The sequence below is a fragment of the Balearica regulorum genome, chromosome 4 (genome assembly GCF_011004875.1).
Source record: "Balearica regulorum gibbericeps isolate bBalReg1 chromosome 4, bBalReg1.pri, whole genome shotgun sequence".
In the NCBI taxonomy this organism is placed as follows: domain Eukaryota; kingdom Metazoa; phylum Chordata; class Aves; order Gruiformes; family Gruidae; genus Balearica; species Balearica regulorum.
This window is the reverse complement of record NC_046187.1, coordinates 46366744-46382566: the sequence shown is the minus strand read 5'-3', so window position 1 is coordinate 46382566 and position 15823 is coordinate 46366744. Positions and strand designations below refer to the sequence as shown.

Here is a 15823-nt window from a genome sequence, read left to right as displayed (position 1 = left end):
GACACTGAATCATCAGACATGTACATTTTCTGCATCTCAAGAGAGTCTACTATGCCATCCACTCAGCTTCCAGACAGAAGATTATGTCTTGTTTGCTGCTCACAAAGAACACTGACCTAGAGTGAACTCAGTTAATGTAAGACACTTATTTTAAGTGCTACACATACATTTCACATATTTAAAGAGCGAACAGTTATGAAGGTGAATGTCAGAGTAATTTGCCAGCTTTCAGAAAACTGTTCAGTTGGAAAGCAACCTAGTCCAATACACACATGTATTTTCTACACTGAAATTCTGAACACCTTATAATGATTTTAATAAGTATGTGGACAAAATTGAAAAAGAAAAAAAAATCCTTACTAAAGGCAGCATAGACTAAGGCTTGATGTTTTCGTCAGCCAGGCTCACACTGATAAGAGGGTCTGGCTGCCAAACACAGGAACAAAGGTTACATTCTTAGCTCCTTATACTGGATTTCAAAGATTTACATTTAATGTACGGGATTTAAACCATGGTCAATAAATTATAAAGTAGGGCTGTACAAACATCTCATTGTCTATTTCTAAGTTAGAATAATGACACCACGTGCAGCAGCAGCCCTCTTGCTTTTTTAAAAACCTGACAAATAACAAAAGCCACAAATAAGATGTGCATTATCATTACAAACTTTTTCAATAAAATAAATTCATGAAAAATACATCTGAAGTAGTATTTAAATGGTGTTAAATCTGCTAAAATGATTTTCCCCTGAGCTGATGCTAAGGCTTAACAAGGGATAAAAGAAATACTCTGATTGGCTCATGAAATACTAGTTAAGGATGTGGAGTGGTTGCTATGTGATGTTATAAATAATTAGCATACCTTATTTCAGATAGAGCCATGGCCCAGATTTATGCCTGCACAATGGCTCAGCAAACTAGAGGGCTAGACTGCAAGTGTTAAGATCCTGCACTGAGGAAAGAGGTTTATTATTCTTAGGCAGTTTGAGAATAGCATCTGGGGTCTTAGGAAATTTATACACGCCATGAAATGCAGTGAAGCATCTGTTCATTAAAACACAAACAACACAGGCAGACAAGTGGTGCTGCAGGGTGAGATCCAGAGAGGTTATGTGACAATGACAGATACATCTACACTGGTAATGCTCTCCTCTCTCTCTAAGCATCAGCACCTTATCAGAATATAAGAGGACATCAGATATTTGGAAATAGCCACAGTGAACACAAGGGCTCAAAAAGCCACGGCTGATTTACGAGAGAGTTTGGGCAGACAAGTGAAAAATATAATTCAGCAGAAGAAGAGATTCTGTTTATTGGAAAAGACAAATTTTTTTGATAATCCTCATATACTGAGGAAACATGTATGTTTGCTATGTTCAACATGTCACGGCTGGGAAAGAAAGGCATTTCTCTAGAGAGAGGGGAAAAACTGGACAACAAAAGGAGGATTTCCACACACACCCCAAATAATTTTCTTTACATTTTGGGAAGTGAGGTAGGAAAAACAAGGTTCTTTTTTTAATGTCAGAGTTGAGAAATGCACATGTTCACAGATAGTGGGAGAAAAAAAAAGAGGCAGCAAGAAACTGTGTGCTAACTTTCCTCAGGGTTCTTCTGAGCAGAGTCTACTAAATAATCTAGCCTGTTGAATTATTTTTGATGTATGGTTCTGTCTAGCAAGAATAACACAACACACCAAGTCAACTGATAATCATGATCCCAGGAAATTCAAGGGATGCCACCAATAAGTTATCATTTCCACCATGCAATAATGTTTACATAAATACATTGACAGAATAATAGGAAAAATACTTGCAACCTATGGAATTCTTCTAGTACATAGCTATATAGGAAACATGACTTGGAAAAAAAAATCAGCAAAATTAATTAAACTGGAATTATAATCATGAACTTTGTATTCTCTTACAACTTTCACCACTATTTTAAAAATCAGCCAAGCATATTGAAAAAAAAAAAAACAAACCCTGATAAACAAAACCACAAACTGAGACAGAAAGCCAGTATTCACAAAACATACTTGCAGTAACATTTTCCAAAGTGCAATTATTACATGTCAGACAGAATTGTTTATTCAAACACTGCTCTCGATCCAGAATTATATTTTAAAATATCAGGACTTAGTATCAGTTATAGCAAAAGCCATGTAACCTTCAAGGCTTTAACTAATCCTTGCTCTGAAAGGTAAGCAAAAAAATTCAAGACATCAAAACACAGCTATGGTTAGGCTGCCTAGATGAGGTAGACACATCAGTAGCTTTCTTACTGAAGCATTGTGTTGGTTTTGCGTGGCAAGGTTTTGGTACCGGGTAGGGCTACAGGGGTGGCTTCTGTGAGAAGCTGCTAGAAGCTTCCCCTGTGTCTGACAGAGCCAATGCCAGCCGGCTCCAAGATGGACCCGCCACTGGCCAAGGCCAAGCCAATCAGCACCTCTGTGATAACATATTTAACAAGGAAAAAAACAGTTAGGGAGAGCTTTTGCAGCCAGAGAGAGGAGTGAGAAGATGTAAGAAACTCTGCAGACACCAAGGTCAGTGCAGAAGGAGGGGCAGGAGGTGCTCCAGGCACCAGAGCAGAGATCCCCCTGCAGCCTGTGGTGAAGACCATGGTGAAGCAGGCTGTCCCCCTGCAGCCCATGGAGGAAGGATGAGGGGGTGTAGAGATTCCACCTGCAGCCTGTGGAGGACCCCAGGCCGGAGCAGGTGGAGGCACCGGCCCGTGGGAAGCCGACACTGGAGCAAGCTCCTGGCAGGACCTGTGGATCTGTGGAGAGAGGAGCCCACGCCAGAGCAGGTTTGCTGGCAGGACTTGTGACCCCGTGGGGGACCCACGCTGGAGCAGTTTGCTCCTGAAGGTCTGCACCCCGTGGAGGAGACTCACGTTGGAGCAGTTCGTGAAGGACTGTCTCCTGTGGGAGGGACTCCATGTTGGAGCAGGGGAATGATGAGAGGAGTCCTCCCTCTGAGGATGAAGAAGTGGCAGAAACAACATGTGATGAACTGACCGTAACCCCCACTCCCCATCCCCCTGTGCCGCTGAGGGGGGACGGAGGTTGAAGCTGGGAGTGAAGTTGAGCCCTGGAAGATGGGAGGGGTGGGGGGAGGTGTTTTAAGATTTGCTTTTATTTCTCATTCCTCTACTCTGTTTTGCTTAGTAATAGATTAGATGAATTCCCTCTCTAAGTTCAGTCTGTTTTGCTCGTGATGAGTGAATGATCTCTCCCTGTCCTTATCTCGACCCACAAGCTTTTTGTTATACTTTTTCACCCCTGCCTAGTGAATGCGGGGAGTGATAGAGCGGCTCTGGTGGGCACCTGGCCCCCAGCCAGGATCAACCCACCACAAGCATTTTTAGTTAGGTAATTTTTACAGCTGTAAAAGAGGTACAATAGAGAAGTTTCTCAACCAGTTTAGAGAATTGTAAACTGAGAGACAGAATGGTTAAACTTCTTGCCTGTTATCATACAAAGCACAAGTGAAAAAGTTACGCACTCTTGAGCAGTAAACCTCTGCCCAGTGCTTTTACACCACACTTTTAGATGGCTCTACAAGATGCATTTTGCATGATTCACCAACTCCAGATACAGACTGCCAGCTGGGAAGCAGCATATTCATGAGTACATTCTTAATACAGGTTTCCTTTTTTTGATGTTACAGTGTCTTTAATCCACAACATTTTCATTTCACCATTTGATAAATATTTTCAAATGCTGACAAGAATATCTTCTGAACACCAGCACGTACAAACACAGCAAGTGTATCTATGGCTCCCCAAACCTTCAGTCATGGAGGAAGTTGTTGTGTTAAAAAAAATCCAAACAAAAAACCAACCAAAACCAACCAAACAAAATATTTAAAGATTTTCAAGCAAGGGCAGTACAGAGGCAAAAGCCAGAACTGTGTCCAAGAAGACCCTGAAAGCCCCTGGAAACCAAACCTCTTTTCAATTTAAATATGACCTCTCCCTGAAGCAGGCACATCATTGTCATTGGACTCTATTACTTGCATCAGGCCACACCAGTTTTGACAGCCTGTCGTAGGTGGAGGAAGACATTACAGTATGTGGGAAACCTGCTCTTTAAGAGACAATGCTCTACACAGAGACCTCCATGAGGTTATGTCTAGGGAGACTGGACAATGACATTTGAACTGGTTGAATGATGTCAACAGAGCTTTTATGAGCTGGCTCACAACTGGCTTGAAAGCCACAAGGTGGAATAAGTCCGCTCTGGCTATGATAAAATATTTTGTTCTCCGTAACTACTAAAGAAGTCCTATGCTCTTTTGACTATGATGATAAAGAAGGTTATATTGTGAGAAAAATCACAAAACAAGTTTATTCTGATACTGGTCTGAAAAAAAGAAATATACCAATACAGTTTGCTGTTTAGTACTTCAAGTTATTTTTAACAGTTACATAAAGTCAGGAATTAAAACTGCAAAATGCACCTCACATGAAAAGCCCTGTCAAAGAGAACTCGATTTTCTGTACGTTTAAGAATAAAGAAAAGGTTATAAGATTAGAACCCTAAAGCCTCCTTTTACTTTTGGGTAGTATCTCAGGAGTAATGACTCCTGAAAAAGTGAGTCCAGAAAAGTGAAGGAAAGCAGACTACCGAACACTGCAACTCCTTCTTTAAGGAAGCCAAAAAGATAAGCATCCTTTTGGGTAGGGATTGGGGATTCTTTAAATGCCCTTTTACAGACATGCGCCCATTGCCCATCTGACCAATGATTTATTAATGTTCAGTTACCTGGGAAGCAGGTTGTTAGGTGCTCCATTAGTGCTTCTTGTGTGACTTGTTTTCGGGCAGAGTTCATTGCTGAGATGGCCAGGCAAAGGATTTCTCCAAGTGGAATAAACTGTGACTGACTGATGGGAGACATGCTGATGGGTGATACATCACCTGTAAAAAGACAACAGATGTGCAATGAAGCATTTTGTTTAAAAATCTGCTCATAGAACAAGGATGTAGAGATACAAACGGAGAAGATGCACACAGCTCTGTAGTCTTTGTACTGAGCTGGGGCTAAAACTCTTAGAATGGAGAACCATTCAATGGCTTATTTCAAAACTTACAACATGGTGAACTTTGGAAAATAGGAGATATACACTATGCAGACATAGTTTCTCAAAGGGTGCAGTAGATTGATTCAGAAAAAATATCTACATATTAGCACTTATCGTTGCAAAACCTCATGTTTAAATATCCTGCTAGCTAACTGCACAAACAAAATAGTTGCATTTATTCCTCTGGACATAAAAGGGGCGATTTCACTCCCCTTTCAAAGACTAGCAGTATGGATCACCCACCACTTCCACTTGATAGAATACTTTTTCTTAATAGTAACAAAGATCAGAAAAAAAAGAGGTTGCTAAGTTAATGAATAACATTTTCGCTCAGCTGATAAAGCATAGCACACTCTTTAGAGGCCTTAAGATTGGTACCTTGAATAAATCTCTCCTGGATCTACATGTCAAATGTCTTTGTATGGACTACATATTTTTTAGAAGAGAAGTTTTAATAGTTCCAGGATGGCGTGAAAATTAACTTTGTTGTAACTTTTCTCATGTTGTCCTTAAAATTAATTCATTAATGCATACTTAAAAAAACCCCAAAACATTGAAAGATCTTCAAAATAAAAGTTATAGGAGAAATTACAATTTGATAATACTAGCATGACTACACAAATACACACATATATGTGCATTTTAACACAGTTCATATAAATATAGAAATTGCTTTTAGATTCTGCTCTGTACCTCCTCTTGAAGTGGTAACAGTTCCCCAATTATCTCAAATAGAAGGAAGCAGCAGGCTAAAAGATTTCCTTTGGAAACGGAATAATAAAGAGTAACAGACAGTACAAGGGGTGCTTGACTATGAATCCTTTTCTGGCCACAGGTCAGTCAACAGCCAGGGATTAAGTTTTACCTAAATGGCTTTGAAAACTCAGGAAAATCACCATATTTCTGCTGTCATGGAGCAATACCTTGTGACCAAATCAGGAATCAAATACTGGAAATTAATTCAAATTCAAACTTTCCTCCACTATTTAGAGGATCTGATATTTGCCCTATTAATTCTACACTCCTAATACACCTACTAAACAGGAACAGCGGTTTCTAAAAATTATTATCAAAATGCTTTTAATCTTGCATTATATTCAGTACTTTAGAAAAAAAAAATTGGTGGGAGTAGCAAATTGCATAACTGCAATATATTTCAATACACCAGCTGTACAATCTGTTGTACAACAGTGATACACATTACTGAAGACACAGCAATGATTTAAAATACACATTTCTGCTATTGCTTCCTGATTGCTTCTGCTTAATCAGGCCTGACCAGACCAATGCCGCAATCCCAACACAGCAGCATTCCTCCAGCTTCAACACAGTGCACCCTGAGATCCTCCTCATTCTTATCTGACCACACAATGATGCCTTAAAATATAACCTTTTCTGGGCATTTTTGCATGTACACCTGAAAAGTTCCTGCCACAAGTGCTTTACAGACAATGGCAATCAAGATCACAGGCAACTTACAGGGAAATGTGACAGATACACTTTCACATGACTTTGGAGCAAACACCATTTATACTTTTAATATAATTTGTTACTATATTACTATTTACTAATAATTATACCTGCTGTCAGCTTAAACTTGTCCATAGATGAATCTCTGTAATCAACCAGACACATAACTTTACCAACTTTGATCAACAGTCACGCTGTAGGGGATCAGTTTCTTTAATGATTAGTTTCATGTCTAAAAAGCATCATAATTATGATAAGAATTATGCAGATTTAGCTAAGCAATTTAAGAAATCACTGCCCTTCACAGGGAGCTTATCTGTGTCATGGGTGTCTTGGTGAACAGTACTAAATTCAGTTCAGTGCAACGTCAAACAGATTGGTATATATTGCCTTCAGTTGAGGTTTAAACTTATTAGGTTCACTGGGCACTGAAATGGGCTCCCTGGGTAGCTTTAAGGACATCCAGGTGAAGGGCAGTAACTTCCTCATTTGTTTTACCTAGATCATCAAAGATCCGGTAATTTTTTAAACCAAAGCACCGTGGCAAGAGTATCCCTGTGCCTACTCCCAGCCATGCACTCACACTGCCACCTACGCAGCCACCAGGATGGAAGACCTCTTTCTTTCCCTTGCACCCAGAATGATCCACTTGCAGCTAACCAGAATAATATTTAGGATGTAAGGAATCGGCCTTAATACCATAATCAGCTTCCTGCAGTGGGAAAGGGACTCGAAGAGGGTTATATATGAAGCCTAGTGAGTGTTGCTGATTTATGTAGGTTTGCTCTGCAGCCTCCCAGCTGCCCCCAGAGGGATGCCTGGACAAGAACTCAAACCACTTACTCTGCTCACCCCATGTCACTCCCCTGACTGTCAACAGCCTGCAGAGATTCACCTCTGGGATCACTCCCAGTCAGGGCTTGTTAACTTAAAATCAGCTAAGTACAAGTTAAGGAATAATAAAGTTTACCTGGATTTTAGTAACCTTGCACTTTGCAAAATCTTTCCTTTCAAAGTAGGCCTCCAGCTTTTCTAGGTCAGTGTGCAGAAAACATTCAGTCTGCACATTTGACCACTGCCAGTTGGGTTCTTGTCAATGGGAACAAGCCAAAAGTTTCCACTGAAATACTAACTATACTGCACATAACTCAGCAATATAAAACATTCAGTATCAGTTCCTTAATGTTAACACAATGTCTAGCAAAGCATGCTATAGTTAGTATGCCAGGGTAACATACATTCTGCTTGCAAACATTTGGGAGCTTAACAACCATTTAATTAACTATAAAGACAACTATAATTGTCCATAAAATCATAATTTCAATGGCTTTAAATGCAACAGAAATGGCCGACATCGGTTTATGTGAACACCTTTCTTTCTGTTTTGTAAGGGACTATCACCAGTTAAGCCTTATTCTTTTCCACTGAGTGCTTTTCAACCTTCTTCATTATGACAAGGCAACTCTTGTTTCACCTCTGTTGTGCCAGAATTACCTCCATATTGTTGTCCATAACTGTCTGCTGGAGATAATTACTGGCTCTTGGTTTAATAAGGCTAGCACACATATGTAAAACTTTCAACAGACCTAGTGATAGAAAGCCAAAAGCCCCTAAACTCAGGGAGGCTCTAACTTGCCAAGTTTTATCTTAACTATCCCATGGCTCTGGGAAATTACAAGTACTCTGTGGTTACAGTTCAGTGAATAAACTTCTTTGATGCACAACTACAGAAATTATCGTGTGTCTACAATTTAATAAAATATATTAACATCAATTACATGCATAAATACTGTTTAGCCCATTGATCAGAAGGTTTACTAGAAATTCTTTAGGAAAGATCTGTTTTAAAAAAATCCAAAATGCTTTTCCTAATTTTTTTTTTTTTTTTTTGGAAGGCCACATCACTTACATAAAACATCTAGCATATGGCTCCTGTTAGGTCTGACTGATGCTTGTCTAAAGCAGCTTTCTTTTGAAATCAAATTACTATCCTTGACTTTCATATGTTTATGTTCCCAATTAAATGAAAACTGGAGCTCAGAAAGCAGTTTTCACCAGCTGACTGCATGTTTTCTTTAAATATGAGATGATATATATATCTAGTTTTAGCTCTATTTCTGCAGTGTCTTTCAAAACTTTTCTCTAAAGAATTAAAAAAGTTTTCTAGACTTCTCATTTTAAGTGGTACTTTTAAAAAATGTCTAAGCACAAGACAAACAATTAATAGGATTTGTCCTCATTTATGCCTTGGAGATTTGTAGCACCACCCTGTGGGAAAAAAATAATTATTGTTACTTAGAACAAAAGATTATGTAGCACATAAAATAAACACTTAGCTCTTACATAGCACATTTCTTCAGCGGATTTCAAAACATTCCGAAAAACTGGGTAATCATAACTATCCTTAGCATACAGATGAGAAAGTGATAGTCTGTAACAGAGCTGGGAACAAAAATTCACACCTCCTGAACCCGTACCAGCCAGAACCTTTCCTGTGCCAGTTCATCTAGTGTCTCTGTTCTCTGAAAGTCTTGGTACCACCAAGAAAATGAAGTAGACTATATTCTGCAACATGTATCAGCAATTAAACTATCAACTACATGCTGATGACAGAATTTTTATTAGTGATTCTACTGCTGGAAAGAAGTGACCTTGAAGTCAAACTCCCTGTCTCGTGAAGTTTGCAAGAAGATTGTTTGTAAAATCACCTCTTGACTTATAAATGGAACCAATTCAGTACAGCCATTGTGAAGGAAAATTAAGGAAATTACAGTGCAAAGCCACACTTTATTAGAATTTATACACACTATTTCCCTGAAATGAGGAAGACACCCTCTGATTACACTCTGCATCCTGTAAAATACAGGAAGCCAAAGCTCAGTTTCTCTTCTCCATCCAGCCTCTCAACACCTTTTTAACTTTTTGCTTCCTATGGATCAAGACAAACTTTAAACATGTTTTTAGCCTGGTTTCCACAGGAAATGAGGCTTGCACAATCACAATCTGTGTACATCCATGTGTCAAGCCTCACTAGACAACAAAGATTCTACATTGAGTGTTTGCTATGCACGCTCCATCTGCACAGAGCTTCAGGATAGTCACCGCCCACCAGACAGGAGAGAATCCAGTCAAAAAACCCCACATTTGTCAAGGGAAATCTGACTTCGCTACTTTCGCTGGTTACAGAACTACATTATTAATCAGAAAACATCAAACTATAGTAACTTCATGGCACCTCATCATTATACTGGTGGTTGCAACAGAAGTCCCCTAAAAAAAATGTCTTGCCAACAGCCTGTTGTGGTCAACACCTATGATTTCACTCTGGGAAGAACTACAGAAAGATCCTTTTCAAACAAAAGGTAGCTAACAAAACCAAAACTACTGGTAATGGACAAAAAGCCCCTTCTAGAAAAAGCACATTTTCAGATTTACTTAAAGAAGGGTCTGGGTTGCACATCACCCCTTCTTCTCCCCAAACCCCGTGACTGACTCACTCTAATTATAGAATACTTACATAGATGTAGCAAATAAAACCTTTCTTATGTATATATAATTGCCATTTTAAGCCAGACAACATTTCCATCTGAATAAACACCAGGAGGAAGAATATGTAGATTTTTGTGGTATTACTCTCAAACATCTTGGATCTGCACTAGCACACTAACACAGAAAAGAACACATTTTTCTGGCAAAATCTGAAATAAAGAAAAGTAGAAGGTGTGTTGCTTGTGCTGTTCTCAGCCATAGCTAAATCCTCCTTTTAAACCACATTTCCTGGAGTATTTTATGAACAAAGCTGCAGGTTGTGTTTACTAGACAGCTGCACATATCAGAGGACTAATAACAGTAAGAAAAAAAACATACATTAAAGATTTGTCCATTTATTCCTGTTTAAATGCAGTTTAAACAAAGGCTCAACAAATGCAGTACCACATTTGCTAATCAGCAAGCTCCTTCTGCACCTCTGAAATGCATGCACGCCAAAACATACCTTCCCTTGCAGATACAGATCATGAACGCGTCAAGAATGTGACCTGGCAGTGTGACCACTCCAATTCTAACCAGCCTGAAGAAAACACAGCAATCTTAATGATGACCAATCATATGACAAACACTGGCCTCTGAACAAAGTTCTAGTCCCTTGCCAGTTGTTAACTTCAACCATGTAAATTGATCTTTTTAATCATTCAGACCCAGCTAAAAGCATGATCTCCAGGTTCACCAAGTGGCGCTAACTTTCAGAAACAGGTGCTAAATTATCCACAGACAGAAGACTTGTCTTACATGCATTCATCATGCGTATTTCCTGTGATTTAGATTTCCTTTTCTTTGTTCATGTCCTGTGGCCAGCTGCCTCCTGATCCAAAGTGATATCCCAGCACGTGTTACAACTAAGATCATAAAAAGTTTCTCCTGGAGCACGGAACTTTCCCAGAGGATTCAGTCAAGGAGATTTTGGTGGCGTTGCTTATCCTGGGAAGAAGGAGAGTGGGACTGTTTTTTTTTAATATATTGTGTGCTTTAGGATGTGTTTCCTCAAACAGTATTTTTCAAATGCATCTTTTAATAAATGCCCATGTCAATATCCCTGGCACACAATATGTTAAAAAAGGGGGACTTACCTGAACCCCTATGGTCTGGTTCCATGCTCCAGTACAGTATCCAGAGTAGCTGTCATGTAACAACAATGTGCAATATTGGGGCTTTGTATCACTGTGGAAGGTGGCTGGCTGCAGCATAGGTCAGTGCCACAGGACCTGAAAGAAGACAAAAAAAAAAAAAAAAAAAAAAAGCATGCTTTTAGGCAGTAATATACTGAACACCCACCTCTTAACGCAGGAAATAGGGGCTTCCTGAAAATAAAAAATAATGCAGTATCTATGCAGCTCCACTGAAAGGAACACTATTTCACACAATTCTCACATAAGTACGAGAAATAAATGGTTAAGAAATGACAGGGGAGGTGGAGGTAGAGAATCTAAAGGGGACTACAAATATAACTCCCACACACTGTTTTGAAAACATCTCTCTCCTTTTGCCCTATTTCCACAGAACGGCTGGAATCACGTTCTGACACCACCCCCTGTTCCGAAGGCACTCACAGTCTTCGCAAAGCACCTCTCCACTGCAGTGCCTCAGGATTCTGCAGTGTCACTCCTCTTCTCCCTGGCTCTCTGCAAAGTGAAGTCATAGGAATGGATCAGCCAACCTGACTTCTCACTACCCTGCCCAGAATCCTTTGTGAACTGAAATGAGTCATCGCTGTGAAAAAAATCAACGGCGCAACGTTCCAGGTTTCTCCCTACGTCTGTGCTGGCTTCTTTGTCTTTGAAACCAAGTGCCTCGGCTTCTGGAACGGTGCCCAGCTGCATTGTACAGGATAACAAGCCAGCCTCCTCATTAAGTAGACAAGAAAGCTATTTACATGCATTAGCAAAGACAAGTGAAAGCTTTAACCCTCTAGTCAAGACAAAAAATGTACCCCTAACATATCTTCCTGATGTAATACACAACGCTCCAATACACAAAACCACAAATGCAACCCCGCGCACACTTACACAGAGCAGTATTTCCTTAAATAATTCACTATTTAGCATAACACTTACCAGTTTTTACTCTATTGATTAAAAAGAAAGATTTACTCTCCTTATGTCAGTCCTGAAGAATGCTGCAGACCTGCAGGTAACAAACAGCTCTGCTGTATGCTGGATCAAAGTTGTGCTGCTGCATGCTGTTTAGCAAAAAATTAGAAGCGGTGGACAAGTTCTTGCAAGCTCATTTTTCATCATCCCATTCACCATTTGGGCTCACAACAAAGTCAGCCCTGAAACCATGCCAGACAGAAAATGTCAAACTGCTCCAAGTGCCGAAAGCCAGCGGAGCTGCTTCAGCTTCTGCCGCTGCTGACAAAGAAGGTAATGCTCAGAACGAGGTCACTGTGTCAGGATCTCACTCCCAGGGCTAGGTTTTCCTTTGCTTGGTGAGGATATGCTAAGCTAAAGCATCAGGAAAACACCGAAGAAGAGGTAGGAATAGTGTGTGATGAGAGACAGATGCTGCTGTTTTGGAGAAACATTTTTAGATGCTTGAGGATTTTCCCTGAAGAGAAGGAAACATTTAAAATTGCCTTTACTGCAAAAGAACTATTTGTAGTCATGATGTAGTCATCAAAATGAGAAGACCAGTATGCAGAAACAGAGGGGCAAACAAAAAAAGGAGTGCCGCCACAAGGCACTACTTCAAAGGTTCCTGTATCCTAAGCGCTCTGAAATAGTTTCAAGCACAGTAGTTAGTTATCAGTAAAATCCAGAAACACAGCACTTCAGGACTCACCTGTGCTGGGCTGGAACAGGCAGTTCTCTTCAATTCTCCCCTAAATGAACACACAGGTCACCACCTCACTGTGCTGTAAGCCCTAGCAACTACCCTGGCAGTGAAAGAGTCAAACCCAGCCTAAAACAGGTCTATGTAAGGGCTTCAAGAGAACAAGTAAATAGCTGGGTTGCACAAGTAACAAACATCATTTTTGTTGACAGGTCTATGGTGATTGTTATGCAGCAAAACCATATTATAAACAGGCTAATTTACAAGTGTAAGGTAAACTGGGTGCTATGCTACACCTGCAGTTACTACACAGTAGCCGAAATCTCAACATTAAAAGCCGGGCTTTTGCTATACAGTCATCCATTTCTGTGTTCCCTGAAAGGCCTCATTCCAGGAAATCTTCCTTCATCTTTACAGGAGTTTTGCCTTCCCTGGGGCTCCAGGATCAGCCGCAAAGCCTCTAATGAATCCAACTTGGCATTTGCGATGTTTGGGTCCCCCAGGATCACCCTGTGGAAACTCTGGTTGGTTGTCTGCTAAGCCCACACCCACTTTACAGCAACAAGAAGAAAAATTTCTGTGGGTTTAAAAGTGAATTACAACAGGCACCTACTGAAAAAAAACCAACCAACCCCAGAGCTCCACTCTGCTTTTCCTTTGCACCAGACAACATTCATGCAAAGCTAAATAGCTGGGCTTGTGTGTGCGGTACTGTTTGCACACACATGCACAAGTTCTTGCAGCAGCAGTCATGCTACTATAAACAAAGTTAAAATACTGGCGGAAAAAAAGATAAAGCTCATACCACAACCCTAATACCCTTTCTCTCTAGCAAATTTATCCAGCACTTGAACCCAAATTATATACTTAGGACCAGCCTGACTACTCCAAACAGACTAACACAACTGCAAGCTCTTTGAGTGAGACAATTCCTCTTGCACATGTAACATCCTAGAGACATGTAGAACACACTGAGTGTGCCCATGCACCTAGGCATGCCTTTGCTCAAATTCATCAGCTCACAGCACCATTACACAGCCCTTTCATCACTATTAAGAACAGCAAGAAGTGCCTGATACTTCAAGCATGGCAGAGAGCAAAAGTGAAAGGAGACACCAGCAGTGGGGAAAATGTAAATGAGACTGTTTAGAAGAGCTGAAGTTGATGGACAAACCAGTGCTGCCATCATCAGTGATGTTACTGCAGCATGACCTCACAGGAGGAAGGTCTAGCCAAAATACCACATGCACTTCCCAATCAAGGCAGCTACTCTGTTCCTCCATCCCCCATCTCCCTCCCAGCACATGACAGAAGTTGGTACTGAAACAAAAGCTGCCTTATTGACAGTGTATGGCATGAACAGATCATATACTTCGTCCTGTATAACTTCATGCATGCACGTGCATCCAAATAGACCAGTACAGCATACAGTGTAGCCTGAGATTGATCTCTCTCATACACTGAGAAAGCACATGATGTAAAGATCCCATTTTGTTGCCTTGCACACGCACTGTGCTGGAGTTGAACACAGACTCCTTTGTCAAATTCCACATTAGCTTGCATACACCCTTGAGTCCTCCCAAGCCAGGGCCTGGGATTCCGTTCCTTTGCCACAGCCCCTTCGCCATCACCAGAGGGAAACTCAAGAGGAAAAAAGGAATGTCCTCAAGGGGGGGGGGGGGGGGGGGGGCGGGAGCGGGGCAGAGAACAAAAAAAGGCTAAAAAATAACACCGTCAAAAGATGTCAAGAAGGCCATCAAAAGCACGAGAAAATTCAGACTAGCCTGGACCAGTTTTGGTGGATCCTGAATTTCGGAGGCTAACATCAGCCATCAACATTCAGCATTCAAAGTCTGTAGCTGCAGAGACTATGGTCATCTACCATTATTATCTACCATTAATTCTACAAGAACCAACCTCACAAAGCAGGAAGCACCCAAACATGGGACTGGGAACCCAACCCATGAACCCTGTGGCCCCAGAAGAAACCAGACTAAGGAACATCAGAAAGATACAAACTTACACTTACATTTCTTTAGGAAATCTCTTCATTCTAAGAATTTTGCAATATTAGTGCTCTACTAATAACAACTTACTTGCAGTATGCTAATAAGTTCCACTTGGCTTACCTGAACAAATCCCCTCGTTCTTTAAGAAATGACTTAAGAAAACACAAGAGGGAACATGATCAGGGTATTAAATTCAGCAATATCCCAACAAGTAATGCCCATCTGTTTTTGTGCTAACGTTGTCTAGGAGCTTAAATACTCTTTTTTTTTCCCCTCTCCTGTTGCAAAATACCCCAATGTATTTGCAGAGAACATACTTCCCCTCCTTCAGGTTGCTTTCCACTAGCTTAAAAAAAAAGCACTCTTTTAGTGTTCTTACCTATGTCTGCCCCTTTAATCTTTCTAGAAGACTCTTCTACATTACTCTAACTTACATAATTTTTCTTTAAAAAGCAACAATCAGAATTCTGCACCATATTCTAGTGCTCCAGCTAAGCTCTCACCTGCATCACGTAAAAGGAAATTGAAATTTCCATACTTTTAGTGGAAATACCCTGCCCTATAATAGGAACAAAACTTGCTTTTTTTCATAGCTGGTTCACTGTCACCCCACAACTGAACAACCAGTTCCAGATATCTTTTTTATGCTGCCTGCAACTAATAAGATTGCAGCAAATATTCCCAGGTTTGCCTCTCAAGACCTTGATCTTGCCCATTATACTTTAACAGCTCACTCTGTGGATATGATTAAGGATCTTTGACCATCCAATTCTTCTTATTTGTTATCCATCTTTAGGCATCTCCATTTTATCACATGCTAAAAAGAGTCACTAAAACTAAAACAAAAACCAAACACTACTTTATATGTTACCTAATGCAGGACAGAACCATAACCAGGTGCCACACTTGCTAATACAACAACCCAGTAAA

General features: G+C 40.3%; 1 protein-coding gene across 5 annotated transcripts in view; it reads right to left on the bottom strand.

The window, feature by feature from the left end:
- STOX2 (storkhead box 2) overlaps positions 1 to 15823 on the bottom strand; it is a 77480-nt gene that overhangs the window by 16111 nt on the left and 45546 nt on the right. For 3 of the 5 annotated variants that reach the window (XM_075751944.1, XM_075751949.1, XM_075751948.1), the window contains exon 2: positions 4771 to 4923. In XM_075751944.1, the coding sequence (XP_075608059.1) occupies positions 4771 to 4923 (153 nt within the window). Of the gene's footprint in view, positions 1 to 4770; positions 4924 to 10551; positions 10627 to 11662; positions 11792 to 15823 lie in introns of those variants that run through there. The other 2 variants (XM_075751946.1, XM_075751945.1) reach the window with 2 other exon arrangements.